The 16,545-nt window shown below is 31.8% G+C and overlaps 1 protein-coding gene across 4 annotated transcripts in view; it reads right to left on the reverse strand.

Moving 5' to 3' along the window:
- tws (protein phosphatase 2 regulatory subunit tws) overlaps window positions 1-16,545 on the reverse strand; it is a 40,184-nt gene that overhangs the window by 3,606 nt on the left and 20,033 nt on the right. The window contains exons 1-8 of one of the 4 annotated variants that reach the window (XM_065367991.1): window positions 11,042-12,238; window positions 5,431-5,620; window positions 2,235-2,300; window positions 2,069-2,166; window positions 1,825-1,990; window positions 1,632-1,744; window positions 1,375-1,552; window positions 1,116-1,280 (exon numbers count right to left, since the gene is read on the reverse strand). In XM_065367991.1, coding sequence (XP_065224063.1) covers window positions 1,116-1,280; window positions 1,375-1,552; window positions 1,632-1,744; window positions 1,825-1,990; window positions 2,069-2,166; window positions 2,235-2,300; window positions 5,431-5,620; window positions 11,042-12,199 — 2,134 coding nt within the window. In that variant the 5' untranslated portion in view covers window positions 12,200-12,238. Of the gene's footprint in view, window positions 1-1,115; window positions 1,281-1,374; window positions 1,553-1,631; window positions 1,745-1,824; window positions 1,991-2,068; window positions 2,167-2,234; window positions 2,301-2,478; window positions 2,575-2,632; window positions 2,837-5,430; window positions 5,621-11,041; window positions 12,239-16,545 lie in introns of those variants that run through there. The other 3 variants (XM_065367992.1, XM_065367994.1, XM_065367993.1) reach the window with 3 other exon arrangements.

Raw genomic sequence — 16,545 nt, forward strand, 5'->3', positions numbered from 1 at the left:
ACTTTAGAAATGTTGGATTTTTAGAAAATTTTCATGTTTCATCAACTCTGGACTTAAACTCAATATTATTCCTTAAAGAAGTAGCTTTGGCAACGAAAAAAGTCAAAAAACTCGATTGAGAAAAGCAGGACTTCTCGGAAATTACCGGCAAAAAATTATACCTTTTATATTTTAATTTTTTTTCGGACTTATTTCTGGCAGAAAGCGAGAATTGTAACGTTGAAAAGGCAGGCTAATTACGATTTGTTCATTACATTTTTATGGAAATATAATTTTTGGTTAAGAATCTTGAAAAAAAATTTCTGGCAGAAAGCGAGAATTGTAACGCTGAAAAGGCAGACTAATCAATTCAAAAATAACAAAAAAGGGGCTACGATTTGTTCATCATATTTTTAAGGAGATCCTGAATAATGATGCAAGAGCGAAGTGAAAATTGTGAAGATCCGATTGAAAAATTCAAAAAGTTTTGAAAAATGTGCCCGATCATTACAGAAGAAAGCTGTCGTGGGGGGGAGGCTTCGGGGTCCAAAACGATATCCCATCCTCAATTTCACTTTTCAGGACAGCAACATTACTGAAATGAATCCAGTTCAGGCATCACTTTCTTCAAAAACTCATAACAGAGGACGAAAAGGAATTCGGCATCACAAAACTTTCATTACAATAGTAATGACTAAATTCATTTTAAATGTCGTCCAATTCTGAAAGATACGTCACAGTAACACTCTCATCATCGTCAAAATTTGATATTCTCTTTTTTTCTCCCCTTTTTTAGAACACGAAAATACGCCTAGTCGCCTACTTCTTCAAAATAACTACACGAGTTCAATAATGCCATTCAATAGCTCGATAATTAATATCCGAATCATCCAAGCATCACTCCACTAGCTCATCAGCTAGAATATTTCAAGGTTTCCACTAACGAGGTTCATACCTACGAGTATTTAGTACACAACTGTTAGAAAAAGGTAAAAAAATTAATTATCATTGTCACGCAAATTTTCACCCATTACTTCGTTCGATCAAATGATAATCTTCGTTCCTCAATTGTATACGATAAATATGAAATTACAATTACGTATGTACCAGGAATTTAGTCATTGTACAATACTCACGTTTTGAATGTCTATCACACAGAGCCGCCGCTCTCATGTCGCACAGCCTTATCGATCCTTTACTGCTACTATAAACTAATAAATTACATTCATTAGGATGAAATTCAGCCGCAGTAATGACTTCGGTCAATTCTTCCATATTTGCTGGTTTAATATCGACAATATCTAAAGTGCAACGAATAAAGGAAAAATATTCCGATGGAATGGCAAATATTAAGATTAAATTATTCACGAAGTATAGATATTCTCAAAAGGATACTAAAACTTTGATCGGTAATTTCTAAATGCCACAGATTAATTCTAAGATCGTCAGCTGAAAGATAGGTTTCTTGATCGCTATTCACGCTTATTGAATTAATATGATACGTATGAGCATTAGCAAATATTCTACGGGGCGAGGCTTCCACCATCAATTCCATAGGCTTTATCACAGGTATCTAAGACATAAAAACCGTATCGTTAAAATGATTACAGATACAGAGCGAATTGGATGAAAATGAAATTCAGTTTACGTACTCTTAACTGCATTACAGAACTAGGATCTTTTATATTACCATCTTCTTCTCTAAGATTATAACCTTCGACTTTTTTGTCACGTTCAGATACTCTCCATAATTTAATAGTTTTATCTACAAAAAATAACACACAAATCATAAAGAAAGTTCAGTCAGAGATCGTGTTTTTCGAATCGATACTGTTGTATACTCACCATTAGTCGATAGTAAAAAATGGGCAGGATTCTTACGCTTTAACCATCTTATTTTATTAATTTTTTCTTCTATTTCTAGGCTTTTAAGATAATCGAATTCTGGTTCGTGACTTTGAAACGTACTATAAACATTATATTCTACCCTTTTGGGTACACTGTCTTTACTCTGTAAATAAATAATCATATTTTAATATTACCTAATACAAACAGTACAGAGTTGACGAAAAAAAAAACACTTTCTTACGCTAGGATCTCGTTGAAAAATCACAACACGGCCGCCTTTATCACCAGTAGCGAACATATCACCATCGTGATTAAATTCAACACACGATATAATATCAGCTGTAAACAAAACAACGCTTTAGAGTCGCCGAAAAACACGCGTTTCCAAAGGCACACTATCGAATTACCTTCAGTGGCGTCATCTTCTAAAGATCCTTTGACTTGAGAAAAGCACCATTGAATATCACCGTTTCCTAGAAAATAAACAAAAAGGATTAACATCTTACACAAGATTTGTTATTGCGTCGATATTAGATAACTACAGAATGAAAAACACAACGAAGAGTGGAACTACGACCGAAGTATTTCAATCAATACGAATACAACTTAGGCCAAAAATAACGCTATTGTTATTTAAAAATTTACTCGAACCGTGTTCCATTGAGGCGCAATCGGTAACACGGATTTAAACACAAAGAAGATCACATTTTGAAGGTGAATTTCAATAATCCAATGTGAATCGTTAACACATCGTTTTGGTATTAATAAAATCCTACGATCTTGGCGCGATCACTAAAGTACGTACCTGCCATTATTTCAGCGATCCACAAAACTTTCACAATGCGGTAATCGTAACTCAATTATCAGTTGAAATCATTAATGATCGTTTTAGAAACATGTGTACAACTTTATTTAATTATTTTTCGAAAAATAGTAACAGCGAAATTAGCAAAATAGCGAAAACAGAACAAATCACAATGGCGGCATTCATTATTCAATCGTAAACTCCTATAATGAAAATTTAAACATAGAACGCTGATCGCTTCGGTACAGAATCTGCGCGTCGTTCGGAAACGAATCTGTTTTGGAGGATTTTACCCGGTAATTACCGTATTTACTTGGTTTTTCTTGAATATCGATTGATTTATTGCGAGAATCGAAATTGAAGTGGCAAATGAATGAACGAGAATTAGCAAACGAATTGATTTGATTTTGCTTTATTGTTTTTTTTTTAATTTTTTAAAAAAACAAATTAAAAATTGATTAAATTATTTTATTATTAAGTTTTTATTGTTTTATTCGATGACAGAATTGACAGAAAAAGATCGAGAAATCATGAAATAAAAAGAAATTGAATAATTCAAGAGAATTTAATTTATTCAATTTATTATTATTTCAAAAATCAAAATTTAAACATCGAACTAAATAAAGCACACAAAACAAAATACATAAAAGAAAAGATCGCCCAAGCCAAAATATGAACTTGAGGAGCTTGGTGACAAAGTTAGACAAACGCCACAGGGTTGATTTTGAGAAAATCTTTGTTTTTTCAGTTTTTTGTTACAAAAATATACAGCATTGTAAAGGTGGGGGATATTTGACAAATTGTAGTGATGATACTGAGTAACAAAAATACAAAAAATATCCTTCCACCATCACCCCCCACCACTATTAAAAAGAACCTGAAAATGCACTTGTCTGATTTTGAAACCAAGATGAAGATAATTTGAAATTGAAGCTGTCTAGATCAGTTAGGTTTCGATACGTATAGGATTTTTAACCCTCTTTCCATTTCTGAGGTCCCTTAGTTTCAAAATAGTACATAAAAGGTCAAAAAACGCGATCAAAGTTGCGCCTTAGTTTCAAACACGGACATGTGAACATTATCTTAGTTTCAAAATGAGACATATCCTATCATCTTAGTTTCAAAAACAGACATATCCTGGATATGTCTGTTTTTGAAACTAAGACAATTTGCACATGTCTGTGTTTGAAACTAAGGCAAAACTTTGAGCACGTTTTTTACCCTTTTACGTACGATATTGAAAATAACAGACCTTGGCAATGAAAAGAGCGTTAAAAATCCTATAAGAATCAATATCTAACTCGATTTTTGTAGAAGTGGCGTTTGTCTAACTTTGTAACCAACCTCCTCACTTGTTTTTGCAAGAAAACAAAAATAAAAAAAATATTGTTTTTGAAATTGAATTTTGATTTGAATAAACAGTAAGCAACTATTAAAAAAAAAACAAAAAAAAACAGGAATTTATATTTTATTCTGAATTAAAGATTTGCTGAAGAATCCGATTCCGATCCGATGATCCGAATTTCGCTGAAGAGTGAAAATCCAAGAACCAAGATGAGAATAATGAAATCTAAATTGATCAAATAATCTAGATTCAAATCAAAAAATTCAAACCAAAATAAGTAATGAGGGGAACATGGATTTTGAAAAATTTTTCGAGATTTCAAAATTCTGCTCAAGCTTACCTACAATATAAAATATCAGAATTTTCGTCCTTTTCAACATTTTATCAGCTTGTTAAAATTATTTTGCATCAAAAATGCATTCTACTGATTGATTTCTCAACAAGTTGAACTCGTCGATCTTTCAAATTAATCAATTTTAATAGGCAAATAAACAAAATTATTATAACCGAAGGGTGTGTTTACATTTTGTTTATCTGCTCATCAATCTCGGAAATTACTCCTACAAATCAAACGGTACCTATTTATCTATTTTGCAGACCATTTATGTATATTATTTATTTTGATCCGGTAAAAAATTAAATAATTCGAAATAAAACTACCTTGATAACAATTGAAATATTTTCGTCTCAATAAAAATAAAATCTGACAAAAGCGATTAATCAACATTTTCAGCCTGCGCGAGAGACAACCACGCGTGTAAAAATTAATAGAATACACGAGATAACGAGTTAAGTAGATCAAATTAATTTTAAGCCATTCAATCAACCAAATTTAAAATTAGGTCTGAAAGTTTACCATCAACCTATAATATAACCCTATATTTCAACTCCTGCATTGATACTGAATTTTAAACTACGAAGCCAACAGTCAATTAAACAAAATAATAACAACGGAAATTTTTCTAATTAACAATATCGCAAGTGTTCGCCTTCAGGCAAAACACGAGCAAAAAAAACACCTAAAATTCGACTATAAGCATTTCTCTTTATGACAAGTTCCCAGCTTTAAAACTTTTCACGACATTAGAGAGCAAACTTTATTTACGAGTTTCGATGCGAACTTTCAGATAATACGCGGTACACCGTTGTTTTCATTGAAAAAACACTGTCAAATTATACAAAAGCGTTTTGAAATTTAATCGAGAAAATGACTCAATCAAGCATGACGAAGATATACACTTGATTGTTTTTTCTTTTCCATCGCCAGCGACCAAGTATTAGAAAATTCTAGCAATTAATTTCGTCGAGTTTTTTTTCTTCTTTTACCAGGAAAAGGTAATTCTTTATTCTTGAAACTGCTTAGTTATATATTTTTGCATAAGAGGTATGCGCCTCTATAATCTGCATTATGATAAAAGCAAACAATCGAATCTCACCGAGTACTGATACTCACCATTAGCAGTTTTTTTATTTACAGCCGTGTTGATTAATTTACTAAAACTCGATTGCCGTATCATAGACGTTGATTTCACCATTAAACGCTGCGCTGGTGTTGGAATGGATGACGCTACGCTATTTCCTTTGCTAAGAAACGTCGACTTCATTTCTCTAAGTGAAGCTCTTTTGTGGGCAACACCCATACCCTGTGAAAAAAATTAAAAATTTATGATTAGAACACCGTATACCTAATGTGTAAGCTTGATATGGTCAAAAATCCAGTCAAATTTCGTCAAGTTTACGAAATTTTACCTATAAAGGGAGGATCGAGACAGGTAAGTAAAGTTCGATTTTTTTCTTCATAAATTAATATTATAATGTAAGGTTTTTTTTTTTTGTAGAATGAATTTCTAGAACACAATTTATTTGAAGGACATGATGTGATTTTTTTTTTTAAAAAAGACCCTTCAAACGTAATTTAAATACGTACACAATAATACATATAGTTAAATAATGATGTTCCACATGTACATTTAGGTACCTATCAAAACATTACAAAGGTTTCTGAATTATGAAAATCGGTTTTTGCGCCTATTTCGGCACAACAACTTTGCAAAAAAGTAATGTGGCGCGTTTTTTTGCATCTCTTTTGAACTCGTTTTTAAAATTATTTATTTAAATATTCCACATTAATTTGATTGAAATGCAGAAAAATTAAGACATTTTAAAAAATTCAAAACAATAACAACAAAAAATTAAAAGAAATCTAAAAATGAAAAAATAAAAAAAATGTCTCAGTTGTTGGGTATAAAAAAAAACAATTTGTTTTTTGGTTAAACAAATTTTCAAATTGAAATAAACCTTTAAAAGAAAAAAATCAAAACACAAACTTGAAAAAAGCTTGCAAATCTTCAACATTTTTCCACTTTTAATACATAATTCAAGGTTTAATGAATTTTTTGAGGGCATTTTCAATTTGAAAAGATATAAAGTAGGTAAGTATTATCAAGCACAATTCAATGAATTTCCCGACTCCCATAACAATAAATTCTCAGTACTGAATGAAAAAATTTCAGATAAAGTTGAAAGATTCAAAATAGACCGGATCTGATTTTATCACATCACATTAAATGAGATAAATTTGCATCGGTTTCAGTATGATAAATGTATAAAAGTTCATTTTTAACTTCAGATAATTTCGCTTAATTTCACACAACAGGATCGAATTCACAATAGAAATCATTCAGGTGTAGTTTAGATTCCTATCTTTGATTTTTAGGATTTTTGAAAAGATAAGGAACAAAAGTACATACATATAAGGATTACAAATTCAAATCCAATATTTTTGGTCAAAACAAAATAAATGCTAACTCGAGGGTCAACCGTCATTTTTGTCGACGATGATTACCTAATTTTTTTATTCGAAAATTGTTTCAAAATTGATCAAGGAGCATCTCTAGGTGAGAAAGAGGGGTCGCTATGCATCGATATATTATAAATTGACAAAAATTGGAATACTCCAACGTTAAAATAATACTCGACAACAAGGGCATGTTTAACGAACAGGTGACAAACGTACTAAAATGTAGCATCATTAAAAATTAACACGTGATGATGACGACGATAATGAAGATAACGATGAGAAAAACAGCGGTGGCGGCGAAACGACCAACAATGATCACCGCTGCAAAATTCTGCAGCAACGACGTTTCCTTTATCCGCTTCGAACTAGTTATTGCATTTGTTCGAAATCAAATGGTGAATCAATTAAATAAACACCCAATAAAATGGCAATAATAATTATTAAATAGCGTACGTATCCCGTAAACAGTAAAATACACAGGGAGCTCATACACTGCGATGTCCTCGACGCATGCTCGTTAAATTGGCGCGCTTAAAAAAAAAGAAGAGCACCAGGGAAATTTGATACGAAATTCGTTGACCTTACGTCTGGTGCCTGAAATGAATTTCTTTCTCGTTTCCTATCTTGATATTAAGTACGCTCTACTGAAGTATTATTCTAGCATTTTCTGTTCGATTTCATCGTTTAGGAGATATTAATTTTAACAATCAATAGGCTCCGGCGAAAAAAGACCCTCGAAACACGATTACAAATTAGAAATTAACCAACGACGACGACGTAAATATACCCGAAGCCGAATGAAAATAACGCACCAATTTTCGGCGAGCAAATTAATTAAATCATTCTCATCGCGTACGAATACGAAATTGCTCGATGCCCTTCTCCCCCCCCCCTCCTTCTAAGTGCAACTCGTCTTCTGTATATGTATGAAAAAAAACTCGTGATAGCATTTTTCGATAGTCGAATTTCTTCCTTTCTCTAGCTTTATTTGGTAAATGTGCTGACGTTTGTGTGAGTATGTAAAAGTTACATACGGGTCCCGGACCAACATCGATATGACAATATTGACCCATTTATCAACACCACCTACACCTTGAAGCTCGAAAGACCACCGAACGATGAATAATTTCATTACATGTCACTTTTTCATATTTTTTTTAGCCCTTCTTTTCGACACTTTTGACAAAATTGTTACGTAATACTGTTCACTTTCGCTGATTCGGTAGATACTACGCATAGAGATGACATTTTTCATTACATTTCAAACGAGTCAGGAGCCGCGCGACGAGAGTAAAAAATAAATCACTCTGGTTGTTAATACTATTTGCATACGTTCAGCCAAGTTGCTAATTTATTTGTTATAAAGTGCAAAATCTAGACGAAATTTTATTATTTTTAATACGCATGTGCATGCGCGATGTTAAAAATAAAATTTTATATTTTCGTATTCATTCGAGACGAATAATATATTTTTCAATTCGTAGAAAATTCGTCATCCCTATCCTCGCTTTTAATTCGAACAAGCGGAAGAAATTGCGAAAAAAACAACCGTTTTTTCACCCATGTTTCCTCCTTTCCTCCACTTTTTCCGAAACTTCCGAAAGACTCTCTTATTTGAGATTCGAAAAACGTTTTTTACTATGTGAATGTGACAACTGACTGATTACAACGAGTGACTCGAACAATTGACGTCAAAATTTATATTACTATATCATATAATCAGTCGATTAAAATGGGAAAAAAACAAGGCCTTATAAATGTGTATAGATAAAGCAATAAAGTAACGAGTTCGGGTTCGATATTCCGATAAAATCTGTCGACAACGTTTTATCGAAAATTTCTCGTCGTACTTGTTCAACACGTCGAGTGCTAAAATTAATTAAACGATGATTTGTGATCTAGGTAATTATTACGTTACCTTTAATTCATCATTTTGAGAGATGCAAAAAGGTGATAAGAAGTACATATAACATAGCTATATTACCTCTATCATTGCGGATTTTCGTCGGTGTTCATTATCTTCATATTGAATACGTTTTGAATATATTATTACGTCGGTAACTTTGTACCAAGTACCCATATGGATAGATAACGATTTGGCGATAGTTTTTCAATTGTTTTTCCACGGTTTGAATTATAAACATTTTATATATGTACGTCGGTATCGGTACTTTTAAGTACGTACTTGATTCTAGAACGACTGAATTTCTTCGGTTTGGATTTTTTTAACGACGAATAAATATTTTAACTGCGTCTCGAGAGCAAAATAAAGTCAAAAATGGTCGATATCAACGAAATCAATTTTTTTAATTGGAAAAATTTTAATAAATTGCATAAATTAAATATCATCATCATATTTATTTACTGTATCAGTACACAAAGTACTATCACAAACTACAAACTTACGTCATATTTTATAATAGGTCTTGAATTAGTTTAGGTTTTAATCTTCTGTTTACTGTTGGTAAAAGAATATCACGTAAATTTGACAATTTTGACATATTACAATATGTATTCATACTTAAAATTAGGAAAACATGCAGTTGAATATAATTTGTTTTCAAACCCATCATTAATGATTTTAGTAATTCTTTGGGCTTGGTAAACACAAGAGTATTTTTTACGAAAACCAAATTGATGAAAAGGAATAGATTCTTTTTTTGAAATTTTACTAAGGATTCGTTTAAGAAGAATACGTTCAAAAATTTTGGAGAGGGAACAGAGGAGGCTGATAGGCCTGTAGTTAGATGGATCATTTTTTGGTTTATTAGGTTTAGGTATCACAATTAAGACAGCAGTTTTCCAATTTTTGGGGAAATAGGATAGTTTAAGACAGGCATTAAAAATATTTACAAGTTGGTTTATAAAATTTTCAGAAAGGTTTTTTAGAGTTAAATTGGTGATACTATCTATGCCTGGAGATTTCTTGTTTTTAAGTTTTTTAAGAATAGTTTTAACTTCAGCAGCATTGGTTTCTTTAATTCTTCTTGTGGGAGTCTTAGTGATGAATGATATAGTTTGTTGCATTAGATTTTCTTCTTGTTGTGTGGTAGAAATTTTCCTACCAAATATTTTTTGAAAATGGTTAGCAAAAAGAATACCTTTCTCTTGGTCTGAAGTAGCTGGAATATCTCCCAAGATTGGGATATCTTGAGGCAATTTTATTATTTGTTTTGTAGCTTTCCAGATATCAGAGTTGTTGATTGGTATATTAGAAAGGAAACTTTGGAATTTTTCATTACGAAATTTAAATAGTTCAAATTTAATTTCACGAATGCAGCGATTCAATTTAGTTTTAGTTTCTAGGTTTCTCAATTGCTGCCATTCTTTTCTTACTTTATTTTTTATTTTTATAAGATTTAAAATACGTAAAGGGACTTGCCATTTAAACTTTGGAAGAATTTTTTCTGTAGTGCTAAAGTTATAAACTGTTTTTATTTTATTTGTTATTTCAGAAATAGCATCATCAATAAGATTTGTGGTTTGAAGGTTAATATGGTTAAAAGAGATTTTTTCAGATTCTTCCTTGAATAAAGACCAGTTTGTTTGCAAGATTTTTGAGGGGGGGTTTAATATAGGTTGATTATCTAGTTTTATCAAAACAGGAAGATGATCAGAACTTAATTCATTCAAGACAGTTTGAGAAGTTGGTTTAGTATTTTTATAAAGGACAATGTCCAAGATATCTGAAGTTGGTAAGAAAGTAGGGTTATTAGGGCTTTCTATTTGTAAGGCTAAATTACTACAAATATCTAGCAGCTTTTTACCATTCCCATTTGTTTTGTTACAACCCCAAATGATGTTTTTGCAATTTAGGTCTCCGCAGATGATTAGAGGTTTCTTATCAACTTCACTAATTTTTTGAAGATCTGAGAATAGTAATTTTTTGCGAGGTTCTTTATAAGCTGCTATAAGATTTAAGTGGGAATTTTCAAGTTGAATACCTACAGTTTCTAGATTTTGTAGAGTGGGTATTAATATGGCGTTGTGTTTAATTTCATTTTTAATCAAGATAGCAACCCCTCCAGATGCTTTTATGCTATTACGATTTTTTAGATAAGTTTTGAAGCCTTGAATCTTGAAATTATCATTAGTTGTTAAGTGTGTTTCTGATATACATGCTATATCTATATCATGTATGGATAGGAAGCTCCTTAATTCAAGATCATGGTTTTTAACACCATTTGCATTCCAGTTGAGGATTTTAAGAGAATAATGGTTAGAATTATTTATCATTTTGAATGAATTTGGTTAATTTACTTACCACAGCTTGTAAGAGTGGTAGTGTTAATCGAAGAGCTTCAGTCAAGTTGTTAACCATTTCAATATGGGAGTTGAGGAGCTGCATAATCCCAGATATATCCATATGTAATAACTGATCAGAATTCACATCAGGAGGTTTTGTAATCTTTGCATAGCTTACTGCCGGTGTTGCGATAGTTGGAGTTTTGCGCACGGATCTGGATATGTTAACATTTTCAGGAGCTTGAGGAGCAGAACTTGATGGTTGTTTTTTAATAAACATCGGGCATCCGCGAAAGTTTGCTGTGTGTGGACCATTGCAGTTTGCACATTTTGGTTGAGGCAGTCTTCCATGAGGACAGTTGGAAGTTAGGTGGTTTTCTGCGCATTTCACACATTTAGGAGGTCTTCGGCAATAATTTCTAGAATGGCCAAGTTCTTGGCAATTCTTGCATTGCACAATATCAGGCTTCTTTCGTGGTTCAACTCGAATCAGTACATGATAAATGCTTTTTAAAGAAAAGATTTGTTTTCCATCGTCATCGTCTTTGGTTGTAAGAGCACAAATTGGCAGAGGTTCTTTACTTCTGTTGAAGAGACGGTGCAAACGAATAACAGGTATGGCTTTATCAATCAATTCATTTTCGATATCTTCTATTGACAAACTGGTAGGTATATCTTTGATGACCACTGACAGATGGTTAACTTGGTTTTGAAATGTATGATATTGCCAATTATTGGAATCGAAGAATCTTGTTAGTGCTCGATAGTCATCAGGGGTAGATAAACGAATTCTTATTCTCTTGCCGAATACTTTTGCATCATAATCTTCTAAACCAAGCTCAGCTATTTTACTGGTTAGTTCCTTAATGTTTCCATCAGCCAGAAAAATTGGAGGAACTCTGAATTTTGTTGTTGTTAATTGATTGTTGGTATCTTTTTCTTTGGTAGGTTGTTCATTTGGTTTAGATTCTTCCGGCACAGAGATACTTTCGAACTTGTTCCTGACTGGAATTAACGAAGCTGATTGAGATTGTGCAGATTTGGCTGTTTTTTTTGGTTTTACAAATTTGGCGCCTTCGAACTTTAGGCCAGCACGGATATTTTCTTGCAGATTCAAGATCATGCGCGCTTGGTTAACACGGATGGCTTCAGCTTCTTCAGCGTCTTGAGAATTCATTACTAGGCATTTTATATAAAGTTTAGGAGATGTACACTCTGCGGTGTCTCAAATAGAACTGAATTAAATATGAAATATGTAGATATCTGGTATCGAGAAAAGGGTACCAGTACCTACTTGTTGGCGCCTATCTAGACCTACTAACAAGAGAACATTTTGGAACAACACCAACCTTAATCGAAAAAGCATGTCTTAAAAACACATTGACAATAATTTTTCAACTCCAATGTTCATTTTTGGATTTTTGGCAAATTTTTTCAAAATTTAAAAATTGGAAGAAAATTTTTAAAATTACGATTTTTAAACTTTTTTATGAAATAGGTATACATTTTTTTGAGAAAAGTGGACCAATGTAAATAATTTCTTCAGTTCGACTTCAACTCTTACACATCAACAACTACTAGTTTTAGGTCATTCTGAAGCCTCCAGTGATTTATCAATTCTCTCCAGAAATTTCAAACTACTCTACATGAGCCAAAAAATGACCTGACCCTTTGAAAATTTGATTTTTTTCATTTTTTTGGAATAATTTACAAATTAGTTGAAAATTTACTTTTGAACTGGGATTTCTGGAATTTCGCTCTAGCAACCTACACGGATTGATGCGGTGCCCTACAAGGACCTACAGATGTTATAGGAGACAAGAATTCATTTTTGACTCTTTCAATGAGGTTTGAAATTTCTGGAAAAATTTGAAAACTCGCTGGAGGCTCCAAACAGGTTCAATTGCGATTGTTTTCGAGTCAGATGATCATGTAGACACACTAGACGATATCTTGACCAAAAAACCCCTCGTTATATACTTTTTTTGAAAATCTGATTTTTCAGGAATTTTATAAATTGATCAAAAATTTACATTTGAATTGGAACTTCTGGAATTTCACGGTAATCATTCTAAAACGTTCGAGAGGGTGCTCAATAACTGACCTAAGCTACATATAAGTTTGAAGTTCATTTTTAACCCTTCCAGAGCGATTTAAATTTCAGGAGAAAAATGAAAAATCGCCGGAGGCTCCAGAAAATGGCCCAAAACAAGGTAACTTGTGAGTATAAGAATTGAATTTGAATAAATTATTCACACAGAAAAAATTATATTACATGAAAAAAGTTTTAAAGTTTCCCTTAAAACAACAGAACTTCATCTTTGAATTTTATAAATTTTTAAAAATTCGTTAAAAATCCAAAAGTACACTTAAGCAGATGAAATTTTGGTTACGAGGGTTTTATGATATAAAATTCATTCGTGAGGTCTCAATCGAGTGAAAAAATTTCTCAATATCATATTAATAATTTCGTACACGAGTGAAAATGAATCAATATGCCTCAGAATTTTCTCCAAGTTCTTCAAAGCATACCTAATTGATGATAAAATTTTGAGAAAATTCCATCAGTTTAGAATTTCACAATATCGCCCCCTTTCAAAAAAAAAAAAAGAGGTATCCCAACAGAGAGAAAAGTTTTATGACCGGACGAAAAAAAATAATAATAAAAAAAAAACATTCAAAAATACTCCCCCAGATTAAATTTTAGAAATTGGATTTCATATTAATCAATTTTTGACAACTTTTTAATCCGGGGATTTTAAAAATAAAAAACAAAAAATGTTATCAAATTGGGGTAGAAGGCTGAAACGTGGTTTGCAGGCCCAAAAATCAAAGAACTTTTAGGAAAAATTGTAAAACTTTCGATTCACAATTTCGTAGTTGAAAATTCAAAATTTTCTATTCATCCGACTAATTTTCTTTTTTTTTTATTTTGATAAATGATTTAATTCGCCAATTTAAAAAAAAGAGGGTCTCTTTCTGTTTTTTAAATTCTGATTTTCTGGAATTTTCAATTAGAAAAGCATAAAAAACAGACAAAATTCTCATTTTACCGCATAAAATGGATACACATAATATCCAAAAATTCCACAGGTTTATTCACCTTTTCGTTGAAAACTTAAAAACCATTCTCTTTCCTTTTCTCCACAATACGAATAATCGACTAAAAAAAAGTTTTCAACTTTAGGTAAAAGTTGAAACAATTCGTCTGTTTTAGTCAATTTGTTGCTTCAAATTCGGTGAATTAATTCCTTTCTCCATCAGCCTGATAACCTTCAGATACCTCTTCATCTCTTTATTCCTACCGAGAATTTCTTAAATAAAGAACTTTACGTCTTCAATTAAAGTTAAGGCTGGAAATTTTGTTTTGTTTTCGGAATTTTACGCGTTATTATACCAAAAATAGGTTAGGCACCACTCTACCTATCTACTTAAGTTACATATTTTCCATCGAGATGAAATACCAAACCAAATGTTTCCATTTCAACTGTTCCAAAAACTGAAAACAATAACGACGAGAAAATATCTTCGCGCAAATGACGTTGATTCTTCTGTAGAAAAATTTTTCAAGTATATTCCGCTTTTAAAATTTTAAGCTTTTTCGAGCAATGTTTTTCGTCTGCGAGAATCGTTTTGATTATTTCAAGGTTTTACGTTCTTTTTACTCCTTTTTTTTTTTATTCGACGAAATTGATAAAATTAAATAACAATTCGAAGTATAAGAAGGGGAAAAAACTTCGCGAGCTGATTTGAATGCCAACTTAGGTAGGTACCTATATATTTCGATAAGAAGCCAATTGTATTTCGTTGATTTTTCTTCTCACCGCCGTTTCTTTATTCGATTTTCACAATAACTTCAAAATAATACCCGAATTAGTTAATATCCTTGCAAAGTTTTCGTGTATATATTTTCTTTTCCAATTAAACTCTCTCGAAGAAGATACTCGCAACTATGATTTTTTTCGTCTCGTTTACTCTAGAAACGACAGCTGAGAATTTTGGACGATTCGACTTTCAGATAGAACAGGTTTTTCTTTTCAGATCTTCTCGTATGTAACTTCTTATAACAAAAGAAAGAGAAAAAAACATCTGTTCCTTTCTGTACATTATATTAAGTACGTGTATGTGTATCCTAAGGCTGTAGTGAAAACTTCACAGGCCTATGGTGTACACGCTCCTGAATTTACTATGCTTTTTTTCCTTCTTTTAACGTCAAACGATGTGATGAGATCGCTTTAGGGCATTTGTTTAATTTCAAATACATACTTGAAAGTGAAGTGTAGGTTGAATGTTTTTTAAAAATGGGAAAAAACTATTTTTTGGAAATTTGAAACATTTTAGGAGGTGTTGAGCTGATTTAGAAAGGTTGCCATTTATCCTTAAGACAAAAAAAAGTAAACGAATGGCACAAATAAGGCATTTTCTTGACGAATAAATTCTTTATATACGAAAAAAAAATGACCGATGATTTTGACAGTTTTCACGACAAGTAATTTTATTTCACGAATAAAAACATTCAACGAAAAAGAAATTTATAGTGTCGACGTCGAAACAAAAAAACATCAAACGACTTCAAATGAAGTCAACGACAGATTTGAAAATTTTCATTAATTGCGCGAACTTTATTTTGATAATTTCTAAAATGAGAACCCTATTGGAAACCCAAGGGGGGGGGCAGTTGCTGAACTTGAAATTTTTACTTCAGTTTAATGCATTTTTCGACCATTTACGGACAATTCTCTGTTTTGGTGTAATTTATTGAGCCAATTTCGATAAATTTTCTCGTGATTTACAATTTTTCAGTCTATGTTTATATTTTTGAATAATTGCAAAAAAACCCCGATTTCGTTGATAATAGTAGACTAAATTTAGCAACTTTGAATCGTCTGAGAAGAAATTTATAAACCAGGCTCAGTGAAAAAAGATGGCAAAGTTAGAGAAAAATAAGATTTTTAAAGATGCAAGAATAGATAAAATGTTTCTTTCAAAAACTTCGCGATTATTTTCATTTCTTCTTCACCTTTTGTGGAAATTTAGACAAAATTCTCTACATTTTCACTCCTGTTACAACTTATTAAATATTTTACAGTGCTTTAGTATGAGAAAAGTTCTCAAAGAATAAGGCAGCATGCAAGAATAATTTATGGAAATCAATATGTAAATCCAGTTCAGTTGTTTTCAAAAATTCCTTCGCTTCGAAATGAAAATAGCAAAGTTTCTTTATTTTTCCAACTTTATCGACAAATCTACAGACTCATGTCGACCCTCGCCCTCCCCCAAATGGCAAATCTAATTCAGGGTTTTCAGCCCAAAATAGGTAGATACTTGATGCTTCGTGACATATTTTTATTGAGTTTTTGAGTGTTGAGTCTGAATATCAACTTAGTTTTTCGATCTGACTTTACTAATCTCAAAAAGGATCCTATAAGTGAATTTTTCAAAAAGAAATTGCATTCTGAACACTTGAGGTAGGAATGAGTTTCGCACAAAAGTGACGAAAATAATAGATTTTGATGATTTTTT

The sequence above is a fragment of the Planococcus citri genome, chromosome 5, assembly GCF_950023065.1.
Source record: "Planococcus citri chromosome 5, ihPlaCitr1.1, whole genome shotgun sequence".
Classification (NCBI taxonomy): domain Eukaryota; kingdom Metazoa; phylum Arthropoda; class Insecta; order Hemiptera; family Pseudococcidae; genus Planococcus; species Planococcus citri.